The sequence below is a fragment of the Polypterus senegalus genome, chromosome 2 (assembly GCF_016835505.1).
Source record: "Polypterus senegalus isolate Bchr_013 chromosome 2, ASM1683550v1, whole genome shotgun sequence".
In the NCBI taxonomy this organism is placed as follows: Eukaryota; Metazoa; Chordata; class Cladistia; order Polypteriformes; family Polypteridae; genus Polypterus; species Polypterus senegalus.
In genome coordinates, this window is record NC_053155.1 from 320,919,555 (window position 1) to 320,945,141 (window position 25,587).

The 25,587-nt window shown below is 43.4% G+C and overlaps 1 protein-coding gene across 2 annotated transcripts in view; it reads left to right on the forward strand.

Moving 5' to 3' along the window:
- Positions 1-25,587, forward strand: part of LOC120524101 (interferon alpha/beta receptor 1a-like) — a 33,601-nt gene that overhangs the window by 3,135 nt on the left and 4,879 nt on the right. The window contains exons 2-5 of one of the 2 annotated variants that reach the window (XM_039745968.1): positions 9,764-9,890; positions 12,330-12,511; positions 17,778-17,935; positions 20,731-20,881. In XM_039745968.1, the coding sequence (XP_039601902.1) occupies positions 9,764-9,890; positions 12,330-12,511; positions 17,778-17,935; positions 20,731-20,881 (618 nt within the window). The remainder of the gene's footprint in view (positions 1-9,763; positions 9,891-12,329; positions 12,512-17,777; positions 17,936-20,730; positions 20,882-25,587) is intronic. The other variant, XM_039745969.1, reaches the window with a different exon arrangement.

The window sequence follows — 25,587 nt, forward strand, 5'->3', positions numbered from 1 at the left end:
TTTTTTTCCTCAGAATTCTACACACAACACCCCATAATGACAACGTGAAAAAGTTTACTTGAGGTTTTGCAAATTTATTAAAAATAAAAAACTGAGAAAGCACATGTACATAAGTATTCACAGCCTTTGCCATGAAGCTCAAATTGAGCTCAGGTGCATCCTGTTTCCTGATCATCCTTGAGATGTTTAATTGGAGTCCACCTGTGGTCAATTCAGTTGACTGGACATGATTTGGAAAGGCACACACCTGTCTATAGAAGGTCCCACAGTTGACAGTTCATGTCAGAGCACAAACCAAGCATGAAGTCAAAGAAATTGTCTGTAGACCTCCGAGACAGGATTGTCTCAAGGCACAAATCTGGGGAAGGTTACAGAAAATTCTGCTGCTTTGAAGGTCCCAATGAGCACAGTGGCCTCCGTCATCCATAAGTGGAAGAAGTTCGAACCCACCAGGACTCTTCCTAGAGCTGGTCGGCCATCTAAACTGAGCAATCGGGGGAGAAGGGCCTTGGTCAGGGAGGTGACCAAGAACCCGATGGTCACTCTGTCAGAGGTCCTCTGTGGAGAGAGGAGAACCTTCCAGAAGGACAACCATCTCTGCAGCAATCCACCAATCAGGCCTGTATGGTAGAGTGGCCAGACGGAAGCCACTCCTTAGTAAAAGGCACATGGCAGCCCACCTGGAGTTTGCCAAAAGGCACCTGAAGGACTCTCAGACCATGAGAAACAAAATTCTCTGGTCTGATGAGACAAAGATTGAACTCTTTGGTGTGAATGCCAGGCGTCACGTTTGGAGGAAACCAGGCACCGCTCATCACCAGGCCAATACCATCCCTACAGTGAAGCATGGTGGTGGCAACAGCAGGAACTGGGAGACTAGTCAGGATAAAGGGAAAGATGACTGCAGCAATGTACAGAGACATCCTGGATGAAAACCTGCTCCAGAGCGCTCTTGACCTCAGACTGGGGCACGGTTCATCTTTCAGCAGGACAACGACCCTAAGCACACAGCCAAGATATCAAAGGAGTGGCTTCAGGACAACTCTGTGAATGTCCTTGAGTGGCCCAGACTTGAATCCGATTGAACATCTCTGGAGAGATCTTAAAATGGCTGTGCACCGACGCTTCCCATCCAACCTGATGGAACTTGAGAGGTGCTGCAAAGAGGAATGGGCGAAACTGGCCAAGGATAGGTGTGCCAAGCTTGTGGCATCATCTTCAAAAGACTTGAGGCTGGAATTGCTGCCAAAGGGGCATCGACAAAGTATTGAGCAAAGGCTGTGAATACTTATGGACATGGATTTCTCAGTTTTTATTTTTAATAAATTTGCAAAACCTCAAGTAAACTTTTTCACGTTGTCATTATGGGGTGTTGTGTGTAGAATTCTGAGGAAAAAAATGAATTGAATCCATTTTGGAATAAGGCTGTAACATAACAAAATGTAGAAAAAGTGATGAAGCGCTGGGAATACTTTCCGGATGCACTGTAATTATTTGAATATGCAGAGCATCAGGATTACACTAAGGTGAAGTTATGAGAAGGCCATGTTACAGTAATGAGTTCTCAGCAGTTTCTTAAAGTCCTCCACCGTATCAGCCTGGTGAATTCCTATTGACCGGCCATTTCAGATTTGAGGCTCATAACAGCAGAAGGCCGCCTGCCCGCCCGCCGCCTCACCACTTCTTTTAAGTTTCACTCTTGGAATTCTAAGCAGACCCTCATTTGAAGATCTAAGGTTACGATTTGGAGTGTAGGGTGTCAGACATTATGAGATATAAGATGGAGCAGATTATTAAAGGCTTTATAAACCATTTTAAAGTCCATTCTAAATGGCACAGGTCACCAGTGTAGTGACATTCAAACTGGACAGATGTGCTCAGATTTTCTTTTCCTAGTTAAACATTTTAAGCAGCTGTTTTAACCCTAAAATGTCTTTCAGTCCACAGCATATTCTACAGTCATGTGAGCAGCCAGTACAGCCCATCAACTGGTTTGTCTTCTTTACCATAGGTGGGCCCGTCGAGGTCTGATCTTCATTTCAGCAGTATCTGTAGAGGATGCTGATGTGATTGGGGTGGACACCATAAAAATGTGACTTTCAACACAAAATGAACAGAAATCTGTGGAAAAAGCAGGTCCACCCTTGGCTCCACTTGCTGCACTTGCTCCCTGGTGTTGGCATTTCCTCTGATTGTCTCTCACACCACCTGATAACGTTTTTCCCGCCCCTTTGGATGGAATTCTCTGAGCCGTGCCCTCTGGATGACACCCTTACTCCTGAAGGCCCCCGAGGGCTCTTTTGATGCCAGCGTGGCGATAACACCGACACGGCGGCCGGGGTCAGACGAGATCCTCTTTAATGAGGTTGGCCTCGCTGGTTTGACGTAGCGATAAGCGGAGGGCTGCCCTTTGATTTTTCAAGTTGCACGATCTGCCTTTCATTTTATTTCATTTATACAAAGGCCTTATTATTTCACGTCCATCTGATTCTTAAAAATGACACATATGTTAAAAAAAAACTGTACTTTTTGACATGACAGCAGCGAGTAGAAAAGCCCTAAAGTCGCTGTGTGTTTGTTCAGCGGCGCGCTGGCCGGCCCGTCTCGTGCCAACGTCGACCCAGAGCTGACGTGACTTTGCCGTGGGCCTCCAGTGACTCCTAGAAGCGCGAGAAGTGGCGCTCTGTGTGAAACGGACAAGTCTGCTGAAGCTTTTATTGATGTCGGCTGTGATCGGGACAACGAGTTGCTTCTCACGGTTTATAAGATGCAGCAAGCCACAGTCGTTCAATGACAAAAGTAACGGGTCACTTTTAAGAACAAAAATGAGATCCAAATGAGTCGAGAAGCAGGCGTCTGTCAAATAGAGGGTGGCCAGCGAGACGACCGCATGACGTGGTGAAGAGAGAAGCGATCAGATTTGGTACTCGCCTCTACAGAAGATGCTGGACGTCGGTACGCCTCCCGTTTCATGTGCGCTCCTGGCAACGTCATGGAGTCGACTCTCTGTGCTGCATCTTCAGTGTTCATTTACAGTCCGCAGCCCTTTAAATGGCTACCACCACAAAAGTGGTCGGACAGCAGGCGACACGATGGAGGGGGGCCGCCCTGCACGTTGACCAGAAGCCTACGTTTTAACAGTCCAGCCGCTCGATTGATTCAGTTTGTTTTTGGCATTAGAATTTGTCGTAAACTGTCTGTGAAATGTTTAAGTACTGTGGCCAAAGAGATGCTTTGTATGATTTGGGAGGCTTCTTGGCCTGACACCATTTATCCTGTCGAGTTTTGTTACGTTTGGGATGGTGGGCTTCTCAGAACTGCTTGAAACAGAATAGCAGGACAGGGGGAGAACATTCCAGTAAAGTCGTTCACTCGGATCGGTCCGCCTCGATGGTGAGCCGAGGTGTCTCTGCTGCGTTCCAGTTTGAGGTTTTCTTTATTGCTTGTGATTGAAGTTCTGCCTCCCACGCCTGCCTGCTTGATGGATGATCCACGATTGCTATCTGACTATCATGGTGTCTCCTCCAGTAAAGCTGCTGGGTTGACGTATCTCATACTGGCTTTGGGTACCGTGAGCTCCAAAACTCTGAAAAGACTGTCGCGCCTTCAAGCATACTGTAGACTTGACGTTATTGTTAACAAAGCAGTCTGTGAGAAAATCAAAGATCCAAGTTCACATTTTCAAATCTTGAGCAATGGAGCGGCCACATTGTGTTCTGGCCATCTGGGGCCTTCACTTGGAAAGCCATTTCTGTAAAAATCAAGATGTATAAAACCCAAATTTGCTGTGGAAGTTGACTTAAAGATATGGAACATTTCAACCATCTGTTAGTCCTATGCAGACTTTTATGTTGTGGCCATTTTAGTTAGTCCTGGCAGCAGGATGGTGAAGTTCAAGTCCAAGAGTATTTATTGTCATTTCATCCATATCCAGTAGTACAGAAGACAGTGAAACGAAACAACGTTCCTCCAGGATCGTGGTGCTACATAGAACACAGGACAACGAAGAATCCACGACACCAAGGTGAATGTGAGACAAATGTGCAACCAACACTGCAGAGCAGAACACACATAATGTCAGATGTCAGGCTGGTCCACGAGTGCTCAGGAGTCTGACTGCTTGGGGGAAGAAACTGTGGCACATCCAGGTGGTGAGGGCCCGACTGCTTCGGTACCTTTGTCTCAATGGCAGGAGTGTAAACAGTGAGTGTGCAGGGCGTGTTGGGTCACTCACAATGCTGGTGGCTTTGCAGGTGCAGCGTTTGGTGTAAATGTCCATGAAGGAAGGAAGAGAGACACAGATGATCTTCTCAGCTGTCTTCAGTATCTGTTGTAGGGCTTTACAATCCCTGACCGTGTAATTTCCAAACCAGACGGTGATGCAGTTGCTCAGGATGCTCTCTAAGGTTCGTCTGTAGAATGTTGTTAGAGTAGCTGGTAGAAGATGGGCTTTACAGCCACTGCTGGGCTTTCTTGGCTAAAGAGCTGGTGTTGCAGGACCAGGTGAGGTTCTCTGCCAGGTGGACACCCAGGAATTTGGTGCTATTGATGATCTCCACAGTTGAGCCGTCAGTGTTCAGTGGCAGATGGTCACTCTTAGACTTCCTACAGTCAACAATCATCTCCTTTGTTTTGTCTGCATTCAGAGACGGGTTATTGGCTTTGCACCAGGGTGTTAACCGCTGCACCTCCTCTCTGTATGCTCACTCATTGTTGTTGCTGATGAGACCACCACAGTCGTGTCATCGGTGAATTTTATAATGTGATTAGAGCTGTGCATTGCTGCACAGTCAGGAGTCAGCAGTGTGAACAGTAATGGACTGAGGGGCTCCAGTGCTCAGTGTGGTGCTTCTGGAGATGATGTTTCCAATCCTGACTGACTGTCATTTTAGCGGCACGTCCATCCATTTCCTAAAGCTGTAACTGATCAGCCATTTAATGATTTCTGCATAGTGGTCTCTGTAATTTAGGCTCTGATTCCATGAGGACGGCCCTAGGATGTCTAAATGGGCTTATAAGTCAGTCATCAGCACAAGGGGTTGAGGGCCGATGGCAGTTAAAGTCGACATCCAGGGGCAGATGCTGATAAAATACTGGTGATCTGTGCAAGAGAGGACAGAGCCGACTATACTTCGTTAGAAGACTGGCGTCCTTCAACATCTGTAATAAGATGCTGCAGATGTTCTACCAGAGGTTGTGGTGAGCTCCCTCTTCTACATGTTGGTGTGCTGGGGAGGCAGCATGAAGAAGAAGGACAAACTGGTGAGGAAGGCAGGCTCTACTGTAGGCACGGAGCTGGACAGTTTGACATCCGTGGCAGAGCGACGGCACTGAGCAGACTCCTGTCAATCATGGAGAATCCACTGAACAGGATCATCTCCAGACAGAGGAGCAGCTTCAGTGACAGACTGAGGAGACCCCACACTATGTGACTCGGGGGGTAAACGTTAACATTATACAAAGTTATTGTCTGTTATACCTGCCTGGCACTCTCCATTTTGCATTTTTTAACTTGCACTGCTATCTTATCTATCTATCTATCTATTATATAGTGCCTTACACATCTATCTATCTATCTATCTATCTATTTATTATATAGTGCCTTTCATATCTATCTATCTATCTATTATATAGTGCCTTACACATCTATCTATCTATCTATCTATCTATCTATTTATTATATAGTGCCTTTCATATCTATCTATCTATCATTGTATAGTGCCTTTCATATCTATCTATCTATCTATCTATCTATCTATCTATCTAGTCTATCTCTGTATCATTTTATAGTGCCTTTCATATCTGTCTGTCTGTCTATCTATTAATTATATAGTGCCTTATCTATCTATCTATCTATCTATCTATCTATCTATCTATCTATCTATCTATCTATCTATCTATCATTTTATAGTGCCTTTCATATCTATCTATCTGTCTGTCTGTCTGTCTGTCGTAGACTTTGGTAAAACTCCCAGGTCCGTTCTGTTTAGACCCTCTTTGCTAGGAGGTCTGTTAGACTCGTTGACGTGATGTTAGGCCCCTGTGTGTCCGTGAGTAGCTTAGAACAAATAACGTCTAGAATGGCGTTGAGAGAGTAACGCGAATGTGCAAAGCAAAATACTCCGTGCGTATTATTGATTGTTCGCATATTACTGCTGAATCGGACTTGAACTCTGATTTTGATGCGAGTTATCTGGAGATTGAAAACCCAAGTCAGCTAATCGGTCAGCAACTGACTGTGCAGCTGACGCACCTACGGTAACGTTTCCCTGGGGGGACTTCACACATACGTTTACTGAACTCCGATTTTGATGCAAAAGATGTGGAAATTGAAAACGAAAGACGGGTACCTGCATTAGCTGATGGGGTCCCAGCTGATTGTAATGCTCCTGTACGTGACGGGTCTGTGGCACAGTTTGCCCCTACATAGACGTACAGTAGATCTGACTACTGGACTTCAGGTGACACGGTGTACTTGTGGATCCCCAGCCACTCGAGTACTTCAGTAAGCACCCTTCAGCTTGTAAGCATTAATGTAATAAATATGAGGTGTGATCAAAAAATACGGTGAGTGTTTTAAAAAAAGAAACGTTTATTGCAGTAAAAGATTTCCAACTCCTAGTCCCCCTCAACATACTCTCCTCTTCCACTTGGAATGCACTTAATCCCGACGCTCCTGCCACTTTGAGACGCAGTTCTGGAAGTTTCCTTTTGAGAGGGTCTGTAGTTGGGCTGTCATGGCTGCCTGGATGTCCTCAATGGATTGAAATCGTTTGCCTTTTGTGGTCTTTTTCAGTTTAGGGAGCAGCCAGAATTCGCACGGCGCCAGATCTGGCGAATAAGGTGCATGCGGACACAGCGTAAAGTTTTTATTCGACAGAAATTGTCGTACTAGAAAGGGATGTGTGATGAGGAACGTTGTCACGATGAAGAATGAAAGCATTTCAACATTTTCCTCGGTTATTGATGTTGAAGGACGTCCTGATCTTTTCTCGTCTTCAGCCGAGTCAGTTCTGTTACGAAATCGATCAAACCACTCGTGAACGGTCTTCATTGTCAGTGCAGTGTCACCATAAACCCATTTTAACATCTGATGGGTGTCCTCGGCATTTTGCAATTTGAAACAAAATTTCATGTGAACGCATTGCTCAATATCCGTTATTAACGACACACCTGAACTTGACAGCGGCTCACAAACGACTGACAGCGTCAAACGAGTTGAAATAAGTTGGACCTGTCAGAACCGGCATTGACCTGTTTGCCGTTGCTCTTGGATTGCGCTCTGCATCGACATTCACCAGACTTTTTGATCACACCTCGTGTGTGAGTGTACTTACTGTAGAGGCTCATCTCTCTATCCATCCATTCATAAAATCCTGTCTGTCTGTCCGTCTGCTGCTCACATGAGAACTACTTCACGGATTTAGATTGTTGGTTGTTTTTTTTTTTCTTCTAGAATTTGTTTGAACATTCCGGTTGATTTTGCGACTCCTCTCATCGCGCTCAGTATCAGCGTTCACTTGCAGGAGCGATGTTCTCGCGCTAATCCGAGGGGACAGTGCAGCGTGACGTCAGGAGTGGGGAGCCGGGCAGGACCCTCGTCACTCACGTGCCAGCCTCCATTCGAATTGCTCCGCCTCTGGCCACGTTTTGGAGTGCGCGACTCACTCGCCTCTGCTCACCTGTTTGTTCATTGATTGTTAAAGTTTGTTCTGTTTCACCGCTGCACGGGCCGAGCCACAGGGAACGGCCATTAGAACATAAAACAGAGCGACGTTCACCTTCAACGTTGATTTATGGGCAAAACTATTGCTGTGTGTTTTTCAGAACACTTGGGACGAAAGGAAGGAAAAAATAATTAGCCCTAAAAGAGTTAAAAAGTAACATTAACAACATTTAAATGACAGAAAATGTGTTTTTCAGTTTGTCTGCATCTTTGTAATTGTGGTATCGTAAGCACTTTCTTTCTTTTATGAAGGTAGCGATTGTAGGCTTAGCCGCACATTTGGGGTCGAACGTCGGAGTGTTTTGTGTTGTTTATTTTTGTTTTTAATATTTTGTCACGTTGGTACGCGTGATGCAGATTTGCTTGGGTGGACAGGCCGCAGGCAGGTTTAGTCAATAGAACCAACCCACAATGCCTTGAGCCATGGAGCGCAGAATTACATTAAAGCCACTTGCAGCCGCGCTCTCGTCACTCTTCTCTTCCACTTGATGCTTTTGGACCACACGACCCCTGTGTGTGTATAATGCTGGGGAACCTTTTTGGTTTGGATTTGATGGATTTGTTCATTTTGTTTACTGGTCTTTTCTCTCTCGTGTGCGCTGCTGCTACTGTGGTGGAGGAGGAGGATGAGGAGCAGGAGGCTTATCTGGTTCCTTCTTCACTTCGACTGGCAGAGGTGGAACAATGGTGAGAGTGCCCAGCTCAAAGATTCAGCATCGTTGCTTTGAGTCCAGCACCCAGTCTTGTCCATGTGGAGGCTGCTCGTGGTTTTCGTGCCTGCGTTGGGTGTTTCTTCCACATCCCAAACTCATGAGGGTCTCTTTGATGGGCGACTCTAAAGTTGCTCTGTAGTGGTGTTGGTGTTGGACTGGTAAAAGATGATGTTGTTTCGTCCCCCAGACGCTGAGTGTGTAAAGCTGTGCTGGCACGGAGTACCGGGGACCTGTGTGTGACAATTCAGCTCTTACTAGTGCAGTGTGTCTGTCAAACCTTACAGCTGCCCGTGTGCTAAACGTAGAAGTCACTTTACAACTAGACAAGCGCTTCCTCTCAATTTACACGCATGTCCTCGAGTGTGAAAGAATTGCCTTTGCAGGTTTTGATCAGATCCCCCCGCAGTCTCCTCTGCTCAGACTAAACGGGTTTCATTCTCTCTGAAGTCTGCCATGGCGGGCAGGACATGTCCTCGAGTCCCAGGGTGCACCTGGCTGCTGTCTTCTGCTCTGTGTTTCTCAACACTCAGATGCGGTCTCACTAGTGCGTTACACATCTGAACATAACATCCCTTGATTTCTATTCAGCAGTTTTCACCGCATAACCTAACATTTTACAGTATTTGCTATTTTAATCACATTTGCGCATCTCTTAGATGAAAAAGTGAAAGTGCTGTGTCCACATAAAGCTCTAAATCCCTTTCCGAGGTCTCTTCCTGTAGCTCGGTGTCTCCACTCTTGTATTTATTCATGACATTTCTATGTTAAACTCCATTTTCTAAGTGTTTGCCTGTTGTTTGTAGCTTGTCTAAGTCTTTCTGGATTCTTTTTGCTGCTCTTCCTCCAATTTTAGTATCATTGCCAAATTCCACAAGTTTGGTCACTACACCGGAATCAATGTCATTAATATAAATCAGAAAGGGTCATGAGGGTCCAAGAACAGACCCTGGGGGACTCCACTCCACTCTGCTCTGCTCTTCTCTGTACTCTTTGTCTCCTGCTAGGGACACCAACTCGATTGCCAGGTTTGTCGGTTACTCCTGACGCCTGCAGCTTCTACTTTCAGAATTGGCCTTCAGCGTTTCAAAATGATTAGAATGGACAACAAAAAAGAGAAATGAATTAAAAGTGCAAAACTGATCACCCCCTTCAGCCTGCCTGCCTTTCTGTAGTGTAAAGTTGGACTGATGTTCATGATTAGAAGATGCTCTGTAAGGCCACGATGGGCCCATGAACTTTGACATCAACATGTGGCCGCCATGGCCAGTACTGTAAGACCCTTTATGATATGGTGGTGTTTTGTTTTTTTTTTTCTTTCTTCTAGTTAAGGGAGGACTGGAGGTGCCCCAGAATGTGAGAATACATGCTGTGAACACTCAGTACGTCTTAAAATGGGACTGGAGGTCACAAGGAGCCCACCGGAACGTCACCTTCACGGCAGGATATTTACTGTAAGATCTGTCACGTGTCCAGTGTTACTTAGTGAGGCTATGCTTTAGAAGACTAAAGGACACTCCTTACGCTGTGTACTTAATGTGTTTCTATCTGATAGATATGATATGAAAGGCACTATATAATAGATAGATACTTTATTAATCCCAATAAGGGGAAATTCACAATATGCAGTTCTCATTATATTACAAAAGATGGCACCTAACCTTGGGTCGGTCCTTCTCTTTGCACCCAGTGTGTCGACATTAGGCTTCTATTTCCTGCTCCTCTGCAAAGGAGAAATCACGTTCAGAAAATCTGATCCTCATTTTAAGAATCCTTAGTTGTTTTTATTTTTTCCTTAAAATAGCAATGGTGGTAAAGCACATGGGGGGCCCATGGCAGTGTGTAATTTATAAAAACAAAAAAGTGTGTAGATTTGGCTCAAATGCAGGAAGGGTGATGGTGTGAGGAACCTCATCAGAACTGGGTGACATTAAGAGTGGTGACCAGCAGGGGGCCGCTGCTATTTTTAATATATGTAAATGATTTAGATAGGAATATAAAGAACAAGCTGGTGAAGTCTGCAGAAGATACCAAGATAGGAGGATTAGCAGATAATGTGGAACTTGGACTTGGACAGCAGACAGGCTTGGGCAGATTTGTGGAGATGAAATTTAATGTCAGTAAATGTAAAGAATTACACATAGGAAGTAAAAATATTAGGTTTGAATACACAATGGGCGGTCGGAAAATCGAGAGTCCACCTTATGAGAAGGATTTAGGGTCATAGTGGACTCTAAGCTATCAACTTCCAGACAATGTTCAGAAGCCATTAAGGAGGCTAACAGACTGTCAGGTTATATAGCGCCTTGATCTGTGGAGTACAAGTCACTGGAGGTTACACTCAAGCTTTATAACTCACTGGTGAGGCCTCATCTGGAGTCCTGGGTGCAGTTTGGGTCTCCATAAAGACACAGCAGCACAAGAGAAGGTCCAGAGAAGAACAAGTAGGGTTATTGGAGGCTACAGGGGATGAGTTATGAGTGAAGATTAAAAGAGCTGAACCTTTAGAGAGATGAAGAGGAGACCTGACTGAAGTGTTTAACATGATGAAGAGGAGTTAGTCCAATGGATCGAGACGGTGACTTTCAAATGAGGTCATCAAAAACACGGGGACACCGTTGGAAATGTAAGTGTAAATTTCACACAAACATTAGGAAGTTTTTCTTTACACAAAGAATGATAGACACTTGGAATAAGCGACCAAGTAGTGTGGTGGACAGTAAGACGTTAGGGACTTTCAAAACATGACTTGATGTTCTTTTAAAAGAATTGGGTGGAATGGACTGGCGAGCTTTGTTGGGCTGAAGGGCCTGTTCTCGTCCAGATTGTTCTAATATTCCATTGAGCAGAAGAAAGGAGGCAAAGCAGTCAGGAAGCTCCATGCAGAGCATCGGATAGGACTTGGAGCAGGCAATTGCTCTGGTGAGTTTCACAGAAGCTGATGGAGGCTGATGGTACGAGGGAGCAGGGCTTACGGGGTCCTCACAGATGCTGATGGATGGCATTGAGAGACGTCCGCGTCAGCTGAGTTGATCCCATGGGTGAGCAGAGAAGATGGGTTCGAGGAAGGATGCACTGGGGCTTGAGTTTTAAAATAATTGATCCTGACTTTGTTCTAATTCTTGATTTTTATCTATTTAATGGATTACGTACTTATTGGATTTTAACCTCCACAAAGAGACTGTTTTATTAAATGGTTTATTTACTGATGAACTGGCACCGCATCTTAATTATCATTTGGACACTGTTTGCACCAGCGTGTCCTCACTGCACTTGACAATCGATGACCCTGGTCAAGAATATGCTAAGGCTGCAGTTACCCTGCAGGGGGTGTGGTCACTAAATGATGTCACAAAGGTGTCAATTTATCATTTTGTGACATCTAAGATTAGATTGTGGATTTGCTTTCTAAAACCTCTAACTTGTATTTCCCAAACGATTCTTTGGACTCCCTACAATGTGAGGCGGAAATAAGAAATTCAGACAAAGTCAAAATAAAGCCAGATGGGTTTAGTGTTGATTTTTAAGACAAGTGAAGAGAAAAGTCCCACAATTAGACGCTTATTATGAAGGCAGAAGCACTTCATTCGTTCAAAGAGCCCATGACAAGTGAATGTGAATTCAAACTCCCAGCGTCCACCTCACAGCAAGTCCAGCGTATAAGCGTCTGATTGTTGAGTCCCGTTGGCTAATTGAATATACAAGTAGGTGACCGTCTGTCTTTATGAAGTTATACAAATAATTTAAACATTGTATTTTCTAAAGTATATGCTCGTTGGGGTTCTATAAAGCAACAAATCAGCAAACTTCTAACCATAGGAGAGGCAAGTTGAAGTCTGTTGTCCTCCATTGTTATGATGACAAATAGAAATTGGATTTGTGGTTTTTTTTAGCAGAAAATCTATCAGAAAAAAAAGTGGATTCATTTCAGTGTGTGAGCATATTATGGAAACTCACTGCGATTTCTGCAAGATCCCTTTCCACTACAACGGGTTGTTTTACTTCCAAGTGCGAGCAGAAAGTGGAGATGAACATTCATCGTGGTCACAGAAAACGTTTGAACCTGAGGAGCACGGTAAGGAAAGTCTGCATTGTAGCAGCCATTGCTGAAACACCAGTTTTCCAAGTAACTGTTTTGCATTCAGTTAAAGCTGGCACAGTTCATTGGCATGTCTGCTTCACTGCTGCAGAGACCAGGGCTGTGTCACTGCCTGTGAGGAGACTCTGTGATCCTCCCCATCGTGTCTTTGTTCTCAGATACCCTCAAACAGTGCAAAGTCCTGCGTGTTAAGGTAATTGATTGGCTGTGAGTGAGAGGATGAAGATGAGCTAAACTGGCAAAGGTAAAGTTCACTTACTGTGTTTAGTAGGCCAACTAGATTATAAATCAAACATGTCTGTACAGTTTGATTATATAGAAGATGTGTGTGGGGGCAGAATGATAAAAAAAAAATAACACAAATGACAAGTTCTTTCATCTTCCAGTGAAGGTTTCAATATCCAATAACTAGGCCTTAAAACTTGAGGACAGCCTTGAAGTACAAGTTAGGTGTGGGCCTGCGCCCTCAAGAGACCAGGAAGGAGGCCATTACAATTACTGACCGAAACTGAAGGGAAACATTATTTAAGACATATTTCATTAAATTAAGTAAAGTCCACAGAATTCAAAATATGAGTTTCAAAATTCACAAAAAATACTTAGAGGTGGCCCTTGGGTTCATAACATTCATAACCGGATTTTGTACTGAAAATGTCCATCAACAGAAATTAAAAAAAAAAGTATAATGCCTTATTATGCATTTTACAAAAAAAAGGATTTAAAACTTATTCATAAAACCACAGTAAAGCAATAATACTCTTCTTTAATTCGTGAAACATCACAATTCTAGCATCCTTCGTGCCAAGTTCACCCCCAGAAGGTGAACCAAAAACACTGAATGTCTTTGAACAAGAAAACGTTATTACGTGTAAGAGAAACGTGTGACTGGTGTACAGTAAGTACAGCAGCAAAGGCCCGTCCAGTGTCCCCTGCTGTGCTGGTTCAGATTTAGTGCCCGTCCTTAGCGTGATGCACTTGGAAGCAGACGCCAGCACACGGCCCGACATTACAACCAGGGCAGTAGACGCGTGTTTTTCTTATGCTTTTTTTCTTTTTCTTTTGGTAGAATGTCAGTACCTGATCCACACGATCAACGCGCCCCTTGTGTTACTGGAGGCTACCACAACACGTGACTTAGTGACAGTGCTTAGGGGACCTTCCACTTGATCACGATCATGTTGCACCAACAACAACATTTATTTCTATAGCACATTTTCATACAAACCGTAGCTCAAAGTGCTTTACATATTAAAGAATAGAAAAATGAAAGACACAATTATAAAACAAAATAAATCAACATTAATTAACATCGAATAAGAGTAAAGTTCAATGGCCAGGGGGGACAGAAAAAACAAAAAAACTCCAGACGGCTGGAGAAAAAATAAAATCTGTAGGGATTCCAGACCATGAGACCGCCCAGTCCACCACACTGAATTGACCACACATATCACAGCAGTTGTGCCATAGGCTGCTTTATCCATCACTTTCGTTATGCGTGTCATTCACGTTGTCATCCCTATCGCTTGATTCGGCTCAATTGTCCTAAAACTGTTTTTGTTACAACTGCACATGGCAGCAGCAGTTTGAACTAGGATGGAATTGGGAGACGTAACGCGATTGTAATTATGAACCAAGGATGTGATGTAAATAAACAGTAGCCAGGGTGTGAGACAAAATCGTACGTTGAGATGAGAGCCAAATACCAAAGTGTTACACGTAGCCTCAGTGAAAATGCAAGACGTAAATTAAAAAAGATCAGAAGCCATTTGTAACCAGGGAGACCTGGAAAACAATGACACAGTCAGTGTCGAGTATTGAATTAGTCACAGACTCGGAATTTAAAAAGAAGTGTACCATGAAGACGTTTGTGTAAATTACATGATGCGTCACACACTCCCAGAGTCTTGTCTAGCAAAGACGTCAAACGTGCATTACAAATAAGAAATTGTGGTGCGACAAAATGGCACCTTGGGAAGTATTTCAAAATTAAAGTCCTAAATCAAAAAACTGACCAGAACATGAAATTCCTTGATCTCTAAAACCCTCAAAACAATTCCTCCATTAATTTTAGAGGCCAAGGAAAAGGGCATGAAAAATAACTAAAAAGTAAAAACAAATTCCAAATCATGACCGCTTTACAGCTTCTGATTTACGCACTGCAGTCGTGTGTTTATGCTGACGGGTCCATCGCACTCGTGACTATTGATTAAGTACTACCGAGTGCCCAAATGCATTGACTTTTTTTTGCAGCAGCAGGAGGATCAAAGCCCCTTCTGGGCAGAGGCTGTCCTGGCAAGGGCCAGGGGTGCCATCTAGTGGTCAGTGCACATTACTGCAGCTCCCAGTAGCCATTCCTATCTTTACTTTAGTGAAAAGTCACGCAAAATGACACCTTTTATTGGCTAACTAAAAAGATTACATATTGTAATCTTTTTGCTAACTAAGAAGATTACATATTGTAATCTTTTTAGTTAGCCAATAAAAGGTGTCATTTTGCGTGACTTTTCACTGCATTCATAATGGCTAACACGGTACAACACCCTAGTACTATCTTTACTTTAGAAAGATTTGTCTGAACCTGACCAGAGCACAAAGAAGTGTTTCAGTTGTGTGCCTCAGCATGGCTTGCATCGTCTGTTGCATATACAGTACTAGTGTGGGCAGCGCTCAGCCTCCTCCCTACCTGTGCGCCATGCGGCGTGTGTGACTGTGAGGCACTGTTAGCCACTGCCAGGACTAGGACTCAGGACTCGCCTCCTGGTCTTCCACGTGACACTACAGCCTGCCAGGTGGACACACATAGCTGGGTCCCAGTCCCCTCCTCCTCCTCTTCCTCTTCTTCAAGCACAGTGCTGCAGGGTGAGTGACGAGGACCCGGGTGCAGTTCCAGACTCCAGTGAGTGACAGAGTCCATTCAGGTCAGTGCTGGCTTGTCTTGCTCTTCAGGTGAGAAAGTGATGTCTTGGAGGCTGGGGCACTGGCACTGCAGCAGGGGCACTGTGGGCACTGCACCACCATACATACACTCCAGGGGGACATTATGCAGGGACACATTTAGGACTATACAAGCACCGTGCCTTTTTAAAAGACTTTTTATTTGTAATGTTAAGTCCCTCCATTTACCAGCGACGGGTTTCTAATATTATTTATTGTCCTTCCTTTTTCTTTATGAAGTTTTGTAGAGTTATTTACGTGTTAAGTGGTTCTATTTTGTTAATTTATTGTTTGTTTTGTACGTGTTGTTACATACACAGTTTACATACAGTAGAGTTGTTTTGTTGTAGTATTATCACTTTATTATTCTATTTACATAAGTAAGTAACTAGCCTGTGTTAGCAGCATATTGTGTGTGTGTGTGTGTGTGTTTGTGTGTCTCTGAAGAGTGGAAGGTGGGGGGTCAGACGGATTTTCTTGCCTGGAGTACCAAATGGGTCAGAAACGGCCCTGAACTTGATGTTCTTTTGTCCACTAGATGGCAGCAGAATTCTGTCCTGGACCGTATCCGTGCTTAACGCTGTGCTCAACCCGAGAGGCACTTGGGAATTTCTGTTTTTATGTGGAATTCCGAGCCTGAGAGATCCTCAGGTCAGTGCCTAGGAGGTTAAACGTCCTACAGTTTTTGATAATGAGCTCTTGGAGTTTGAAAAATGCATAATGATGGTCATGAAAAGCCACCACTAACTGGCAATTGATCCTTCAGCAGAGATGTGTTGTCTTTGTTGGGGGCAAGCTGTGAGCATCACCTCCCATTCCAGCGGCTGTACTCCCTTAGGATGCTGGGATTTACAAGCCGTGGCTTCTACCACTCAGCTAAACACATAACTGGCTATCTAGCTGCTTACATGTAACAGAACATATTGTGCCATTGCACACCTGCCACCTACATTTAGTGACAGGTGCCATCTTTGATGAGGGATTCCTAACTTTGTCCCCATTCTCCTCCCAGCAGCTGTACCCCCTGAGAGGGTCTGGCACAGATCCCTACTTGGGACTCAATTGCCAGTTGAGCGGCTTACTAAAGACTGAGCTTATAGTGTGTGCTGCTGGTCACATTCAGTGACGCGTGTGCACAGAAATGGTGACAAAGTGTGCAGTGCTGTTCCTCACCATTAGAGTTGACCGCATCAAAACTAGTTGGCTTTGTTCGTAAATTAAAAAAAAAAATAAATGGAAGTTTTTAGATGGAAATTTAATTAGAAATTATTTGAAGAGAAAAAAATGTGAGGTTTTGTGTGCATAACTTATAAACATGCATACCCAAAGAGTCTAAGAACTCAATTATTACAATTTATTGTAATAAATCTTTAGAACTAAACCAGTCCAAACAATTAGAACAAGCAGAAAACGCCAAATCTGAAAAGAAGGAAGCACAAAGAGTGAGGCAGACGACAGCAGCCAGGAAGATTAGCTAGCGGAGAGCAACAGGCTTTACAGTGTGTGTAGGCCACACCGGGTCACATGTGGCTATAGAGGAAGGGCCTGGGCAGAATTGCAAGAAATACAATAAATGCAAACAATGGAACCAAGGAAAATTCACAAAATAATAAAAAAAAAAAAAATAAAGTGAAAGTAGGAACAGAAAAGGGGACAGGAAGTGTGAGTGTGTGTTGATGTGCTCATGTCTTCAAGGAAGTGACTTGTATGTGAATTGTGTGTCCTAATTGAGCCAACCTATGTGTGCTACCCAGAGTGCAGTGCAACTCAGCCTGGTAGATAATAACAGGAAGGACGTACAGGAGGCTGTGGCAGTGTGGTGAGAGATAGAGAGATAGAAAGAAAAGCTGTAACTTGGATTGGTTCAAACGCAGTGAGTACCTGCTGTCAAATCCATTTGAGCAGCAGAGCACTCCTGTGGGCACAACTTCTGTATCAGGTGTACATTTATTTTTTTTATTTGTGACAAAACACACTTGTCTCACAAGTATACACCAATGCATTACACTGCTGTCTACTAAAAACCGTCACAACATTTCGTTTGACCGTTTCCTGGATTTTTGGCCCTCCTAGCCTAACGTGAGCGAGTGTGCCCTGCAGTGGACTGGTGCCATTTTTTCTCACATCCGCTCATCTCAATAAAAGTTGGTGCAGTAAAAGGATGGGATGAAGAAAAGCAAATGTTACCGATGCAGAGTGGGATTGCTGTGTTCAGGATAGAAACATAACAACATGAAGGGCGACCTGCTGTAACGTCTACTCCGGTCATCGGACCTCTTGGCTGATTGTGTGTTTTTTGGTCTTTCAGCGGAGTTGGGCCCACCTTCTGATGTTCACGTTGTTCCAGTAAACTACATGCTGAAGGTGAACATAACGGATCCGAAGGACTGCAATAATGCCTCGATGCGACAGCACTTGTCCTTTTCATATGTGATAGTGTATTGGAAGAATGCATCTGATCTGAAGGTAGGCTGGAGTTGTACGTTGCTGAAGCAGAGTCTATATAGTGCCTTTCAACATAAACCCTGGCAGAAGCAATATGTGATGTTACAGTGCAAGAGCCATGCTGTGAAATGGCATCTAGTCTTTGTTATGACTGGCACTTTCATGGCGTCCCTTTCCTCCTTTTCTGTTTTCAGTACTATTCCCTTAATGCTGCTCTGTGTGTCCCTTCCTTTAATGTCATCATATTTGCTCACCTCTTGGTGGTCTTTCTTGTTAAGTGCCCATTAGTAGCTTTCACGTCGGACTTTCTGCCCTTTAAACATGCTTGAGCCAAGGAGGTCTTGGAGGCTGGGGCACTGTGACCGCTACACCTCCACACATCCATGCCAGTGTTTGAGCCCCCTCTCATATTTCAGTCCATAACAGATCTGAAAAGCTTTTAACCAACTACCCGTGGTTTTGTCTAATGGCCTTGTTTGATGGTCTGCGTCACTGTTTTGAAGCACACACACACACACACTCTTCCTCTTTTAGGTTTCTTTTTATTTTGGTTGGACTTACAGCGGATATAAAAAGTCTACACACCCCTGCCAGAATCACAAATTTTGTGTAATAAAAAATGAAACTAAGATAAAACCTGTCAGAACTTCTCCCACCTTTATTACAAATTTGCAGTCAACACAAAGAAGGTGAATTTCACCAAGTTTCAGGGTTCAAAAGTAATTTAAGTGAGAGCAGACCTTTCTCAATACATTCTCTTGCTCCCTTTGACTCAGAACAATTAAAATTCCTGTGTGTAAATGTTACGTGAAATTCTCAAGTTGTGCAATATTTTAGAAGTCCTTAACAGCTGAGCCACGTCCGGCTCTTTGAGTATCCATTGTAATGCATTCCAGATGTCATCCAGGCCTTTTCTTTTTCTGTTTCTCGTCTCCTTCAGGTCTGCCAAGCATTACTGTCTATCAGCCTGTCATCCTTCTGTCCGCCAAGCCATGTGACCTCATCACTGGACTTGCGTCATGATATCGTGTTTAAGGCCAATCTGTTGGTTAAGAGCGTTTAGATTTATACTTATTTGTTAATATTCTTGCCTAATCTTTTTTTTTTCTTTGACATCCTGTAAAGCACTTTAAGCTTCACTGAGCTTTGACATAAAGCACTTTGAGCTCCAGTGTTTGTATGTAAATATGCCACGTGTCGTTGGTACAGACTTGTCCAGACGTCGCCAGTTTCCTCACTTTGATCTTCTCCTGTTCAGCACCTTCCTGATCTCTTTATTGCTAACCATGACCATCCAAGTTAGTCCCATAACTGTGCCTTGAGATTCCTAAAAATTTAAAGTTTAATTTGTTAGACTCTTATTTATCCTTGTTGTTGTACATTCTCAAGTCTTTGCCAGCCTGATGTTGACCCGATGGCCCATTGGACTATGGGGTGCAAAGAAGAAGAATCTGTTGGAATGTGTTTTGGAATGCATGAAGCAATTAAATACAAAGCATTTTCATTCCAACAAATGGTGCATTACACACATGAGCACTGCTGTTGAGAAGCGGGTAGATAATTCTGTGTATCTGAGGCAACAGAAAAACTGACACTGTAACAATGTAAATAGGCAAAAAAATCTCCATCTATGTAGGTCGACGTTCTTCTGTCCAGCAGCTACAATTAAAAGAATCTCGCTTCCCGGTAAAACCAGTTTGGCTGAAATTCATGGAAAAAGGTTTTCAAATAAGTTAGTGGTTTGATTAAAGTGTCAAGCGTGTTTAAGCAAGCAGTTCACAGACCTGAGGCAGCTGCCACAAGAAAAAGGTACAACAGGCTACTGAAACTCGACATCAAAATGATTACAACAGGTGGCAAGTTATCATCAGTTATGAACACAAAATCCCATTTAATAAAAATTTCTGAAAAATTAGAATTCACGTTAGAAAATGAAGAAATTCTTTCAGAGCCTTCTGTTGTGAATTCTGCATAAACGTTTCTGATAAGAAGGCCACAGCTGCGTACATTTAAACTCTTGACCAATAGTAGGAGATTTCTCAAGGACCACGCCAGCAAGTAGGTCGTATTTTTTGCAAATCATTTGATTCGATTGTAACTTCATTTCTCTGAAATTCCAAATGGTCAAGTGTTATAAAAATACCTCAGTAGAGACCTAAAGAGGTGGCTTGCACTCCCTAATGTTCAGTTTTACTAACGTGCTGCAAGTAAGCCGGACTAATAGGATGCTTCATTGCGCCCCCTACAGTACGTGTGAAGTACACGCCCAGGGAGGTTGTACAGAAGCTGTGTCACACACCCCTGAAGTATTACGCACAGCTTTGGTTTCCATGTTACAATAAACACTTCACAGCTCTGGAAAGCATCCGGAGGAGAGCCACCTGGCTGTGAGGACAGACTGAGGAGGTTAAGAGGCGGCAGGACTGAAGCGTTTAAATTATGAAAGGCATTTGTTTGTACAGTTGACCCCAGTTATTACTTTAAGATGAATGCTTCAGAAAGAACTCGGGGACCCAGCTGGACACTTGGCTCAGGGCTGATTTCACACAAATACTCAAATGTCTTTCTTGACACCGAGAACCGCAGACACGTGGAGTGAGTGACCAAGTAGTGTGGTGGGCAGGAGGACTTCAAGGGAGCTTCATATCTTGACTTGGTGTTATTCTGAGGAGTATCCTGAGGAACTGTCCTCCTCACAGCTGTTTTAATGTTCCTCCACAGCCATGTCCTGCGCTTCTCCTTTAATTCTTTTCTTCCCGCCGTCTTGAGCTTTCTACTCACTGAATTTAATGACGTGTCTCCTTCTGTTGTTGCAGAATGAAAGCAAAGTTACAAAACTTACCACGGTTGTGCTTTCCAACCTGGCACCGCATACCACCTACTGCCTGAAGGTGCAACTCATCAGTGACAAATTCAACAAGACAAGTAACTTCAGTCGAGTTGCTTGCGAGAAGACATTGGGTGACGGTAGGCATTTCTTTTAAGACCAGTGCCACTTGGTTTGTGAGTCTGTGCTTGTGGTTTTGTTCGGATGTCACAGGAGTGTTAGCAGCACATTCACAGGAGGATTTCAGTGCAACCAAGGAGGCTTTAAGAAAGGTAAGTAGTGACAAGTCAGGCAAGATGACCCCTTTTATTGGCTAACTAAAGAGATTACAGTATGCAAGCTTTCAAGGCAACTCAGGGCCTTTCAGACGAGATGGAATGGAATGTATGTATGCCATGGATTGATGCCATCTTGCCTGAGTTCCCTTGAAAGCTTGCATATTGTAATCTCTTTAGTTAGCCAATAAAAGGGGTCATCTTGCCTGACTTCTCACTACATTGTAATGGCTAACACGGTACAACACCCTAGGACGAAAGAAAGATAAGACATTGGACAAAGGACAGGAGACCCGTCCACTCCATGAGGCCTGTTTGTTCAGCTAATAGCTACGCTGTCCCAGTGTACTCTCTTCTACCACAGCTGACATTACATTTTAACCCACAAAGCAGGATATCTTAAGAGCCTCTTTAGCCAGTTGTTTTTATTTATGCTGCTGTTATTTTTTTTTATACAAAATCATCTCTGCAGTCTCTGCATAAAAGTAGAATATCCCATACATAATGTTGCATAGTTTGCTGTCAAATAATGCAGAGTATGCGACACGTGTTTCGCCCTCATTTGGGCTCATCAGGCATACACACTCACTGCACCCCTCGCGGGGATCGAACCTCGGACGTCTGACACAAAGTCCCTTTACGCTGTGCCGTGACATGTGGTTCGTTCATTTGACAGCCTGCAGATCGGAGTAATTACATTCATTGCAAGTCTGAGTCCCGACCTGCTTGTATGGGTGGCTACCTACCAGGTAACACATGTGGTTGGTCGGGACTCAGACTTCGATTGCAGTGAATATAAATACTCCGATCTCCCCGCAAGGGGACCAATGGACTGTGTACGCCTGATGAGCCCAAATGAGGGCGAAACACGTGTTGCATACTCTTTGCATTATTTGACAGTAAACTATGTAACATTCTATGATCTGCTTCTCGCAACTGAAAGAGGGCCCCGTGGTGGATGTTTGCCGAATGGCAGACCAACCACATGCATTACCTGGTAGGTAGCCACCCACACAATTCAGGTCAGGACTTGGACTTCGAATGCAATGAATACCCATACATCTATACTAATAAAAGGCAAAGCCCTCACTCACTCACTCACTCGTCACTAATTCTCCAACTTCGATATTCATGAGATACAAGTTTAATGAGAAGACACGAGGTATAAACGAGACTTTGGATCACTTTGTAACGGAGTTAAAATTGCTGTAGCGAGAAACTTTTAACTGCCGGGTCTTAGCTAACATTAAATAAAGCCATGGACATCGCAACATCACACAAGAGAGCGGCTCACGTGAACTGACTATGAACGCAGTACGAGTGATCACTTCAATGAATGAAACCTGCTCAAAAAACGCATTACACAATTGAGAAGGCAGCAAAAGTATATGAAGTGAGTGACGCATACAAGTATATTCATAAGTGCAGCTACTGCGGAAACAAAGCACGGGGTAAACCTTAAGTTTAAAATTAAGGTCATAGACACACTGCCGCTGGCGTTTGTCATGCCCACAACGAATACAATATTCACGAGATACAAGTTTAAACGCAGGGTTTAAACGAGACTTTTGATCACTTTGTAACGAAGTTAAAATTGCTGTAACGAAGTTTAAATTGCTTGTATGCCAGGTCTGAGCTAACATTAAATAAAGTCGTGGACATCGCGAGATCGCACGACATAGCACAAGCACAGCTGAGAAGCTTCGATGCATGTACTCCGAGCGGCTCACGTGAACTGACTTTGCAGGACTGCAAAAGTTTAAATTAAGTTCATAGACACGCTGCCGCTAAATATTCGCAGGCAAATCCACAACTTAATACCAGGAATGCCTGTTAAACATCTTAGATTCACGAGTAGTGATTTGGGTAGTGAACACTTCGATGAATGAAACCTGTTCTCTTTACAACGGTTGACAAACACAGAATGTAACTTGAACACAACACATCCTCCAAATACGAACCTGATTGAAAGAAATAATGAGAATCAAATCCTTGCTGACAGCAACACTCATAACAGTCACAAAACTATTACATTGGTGTGTGTGTGTGTGTATAATATATATATATATATATATATATATTATACATACACGCGCTATTTTTAAAATGTTTCCTTTTCTTTTTCATTGCTTCTTTAACACACTACTTCTCCACTGCGAAGCGCGGGTATTTTGCTAGTAATATATATAATGGAGACAGTCAGCCATCTTGAATGCTATATGTTGATTGGCTCAAGATAAAGCAAACAAAGGCTTAATTAATCAATTTGAATCCATTTTAGTTTCCCATTACAGAAAACGACAAAGAGCACATTTACTTAGGAGGGCTGAAAGTGAGCTCTGTTTTCATGGACTGTCTAGCAGCGAGCAGTTTGTCTCATTCTGTCTTTTACATGCAGTGTGATGTGAACCGAATTGAACATTTTCAAAAACACATTAATGTATTACTCAGAGACCTGCACGTGAACATTTAGTCAAAGCCATTTTGAAAGGAACTTCCACAGGTTTGTTTGTTTGGTTTTTTTATCCTTCCTCAATACTCCATGTGTGCCCCTTATATCACATGGCAAATGTCAACCCTGTATTCTAACTGAGGGGTTCTTCGGTTCAGTCCTGGGGTACCAGTTTCATAAATCAATGAGGACATTTACATGTAAATTCAAAATCGAGATAAAGAGACTAACCCGGTTAATGCCCATGTCACAACAGATGACACTTCCAGCGATTTTCAGTCATAGCCTTCATTTACATAATGTTAGCCGGTCGACAGCACATTCCTGTGAGGAAGATGATCTGATGTGATGTGACTAACACCCAAGACCCACTAGGCTAAACTCAAGCAGGTTCAACTTTCTCGTTAGTCTGAGGGATGGGCTGACATCCAAATGATCCAATGAGTGCTCATCCAAAAGTACAATGCATAGAATGTCATGATGAGGGACAAGGAGCACATGTGATTTGACCATCACAAACAGAAGAGAAGCTCATCTGTCTCATGTCTCATATTTTATATACCGTGACAGAATTGTAAAAAGAACTAAAGGGCAGAGATTGTTGCTAAACTTGCTGCGTCTACCCATCATAAAGCACCGCTCCATCAGGCAGCACATTATTGGCTGTCAGAAAAAAGGGCAGAGCACGGCAGAGCTGGAAGATCGGTGCTCAGTCGGTAAATGTGACACGGGCCTATTGCACATCACAGGTAAATTAATGGAATGAAACATTGAGTGACATGTGCCAAGAACAGGAGTTTTACTGAAGAGACCACCACATGGGTTCAGAAGAGGGAGGCTGTGTTTTACTAACATGTTGGAATTCTATGAGGAAGCAAAAAAAGGTGAAGCATATAATGCTGTTTATCTGGACTTTCAGAAAGCATTTGATAAGGTGCCATGCGAGAGGGTGGGCATCAAATTAAAAGAAGTGGCAGTTCAGGGTGTGATGTGTGTCGATGGGTGCAGAATTGGCTCAGACACAGGAAGCAGAGGGTGATGGTGTGATGAACCTCATCAGAATTAGCTAATGTTGAGAGTGGTGACCAGCAGGGGGCAGTGCTGGGGCTGCTGCTATTTTAATATATAGAAATGATTTAGATAGCAAAATAAGGAACAAGCTGGTTAAGTCTATAGACGATACAAAGCCTGGTGGATTGGCAGATCATAGAGAATCCATTGAATCAGTACAGTGGATCAAGACGGTGACTTTAAAGTAAGTTCATCAAGAACACGGGACACAGCTGGAAACTTGTGAAAGGTTGATTTCATACAAACATTAGGAAGTTTTTCTTCACACAGAGAACCACAGCGACCATGTAGTGTGGTAGAAGGTAGGACTTCAGGGACCTTCAAAACTCGACTTGATGTTAATTGGATAGAGGATGGGTGAGCTTTGTTGGATTGGATGGCCTGTTCTCGCCCAGATTGTTCTTATGTGAATTTTGTGTCCAAAGCAACTTGCAGATCGCCAGGGCACAGAGTAGTAGTTGTCATCTCTCAAGAATGTGAACATTGGCATGTAAAATCATTTACTCAGAGCCTCACAGCGAGGTGGAGAGAACTGGCAGCCTTGTGCACCAGGGAGTCGCTCTGTGTCCCTTTTCATTTATTTGTTACTCTTAACCAAATTGAGCACAGTTTTGTGTTGTAATCCATTTTTGTTTATCGTGGCACTGCAGAGTGGCCACTTTTTGCATGTTGGTTCAATCAATCAATCAAGTATCTATCTATCTATCAACATTTATTTATATAGCACATTTTCATACAAATAAATGTAGCTCAAAGTGCTTTACAAAATGAATAGAGAAATAGAAGACACAATAAAAAATAAACAGAAGTCAACATTAATTAACATAGAATAAGTAAGGTCCAATGGCCAGGGTGGACAGAAAAAACAAAAAAAAACTCCAAAAGCTGGAGAAAAAAAATAAAATCTGTGGGGATTTCAGACCACGAGACCACCCAGTCCCCTCTGGGCAAATGGTTGGGCCCATAAATAAGAATTTGAATGCCCTCTACATCTGACAGCATAACAACTGTTCCTACTGCTAAGGCTTCTTCTGACAAATGAAATGCA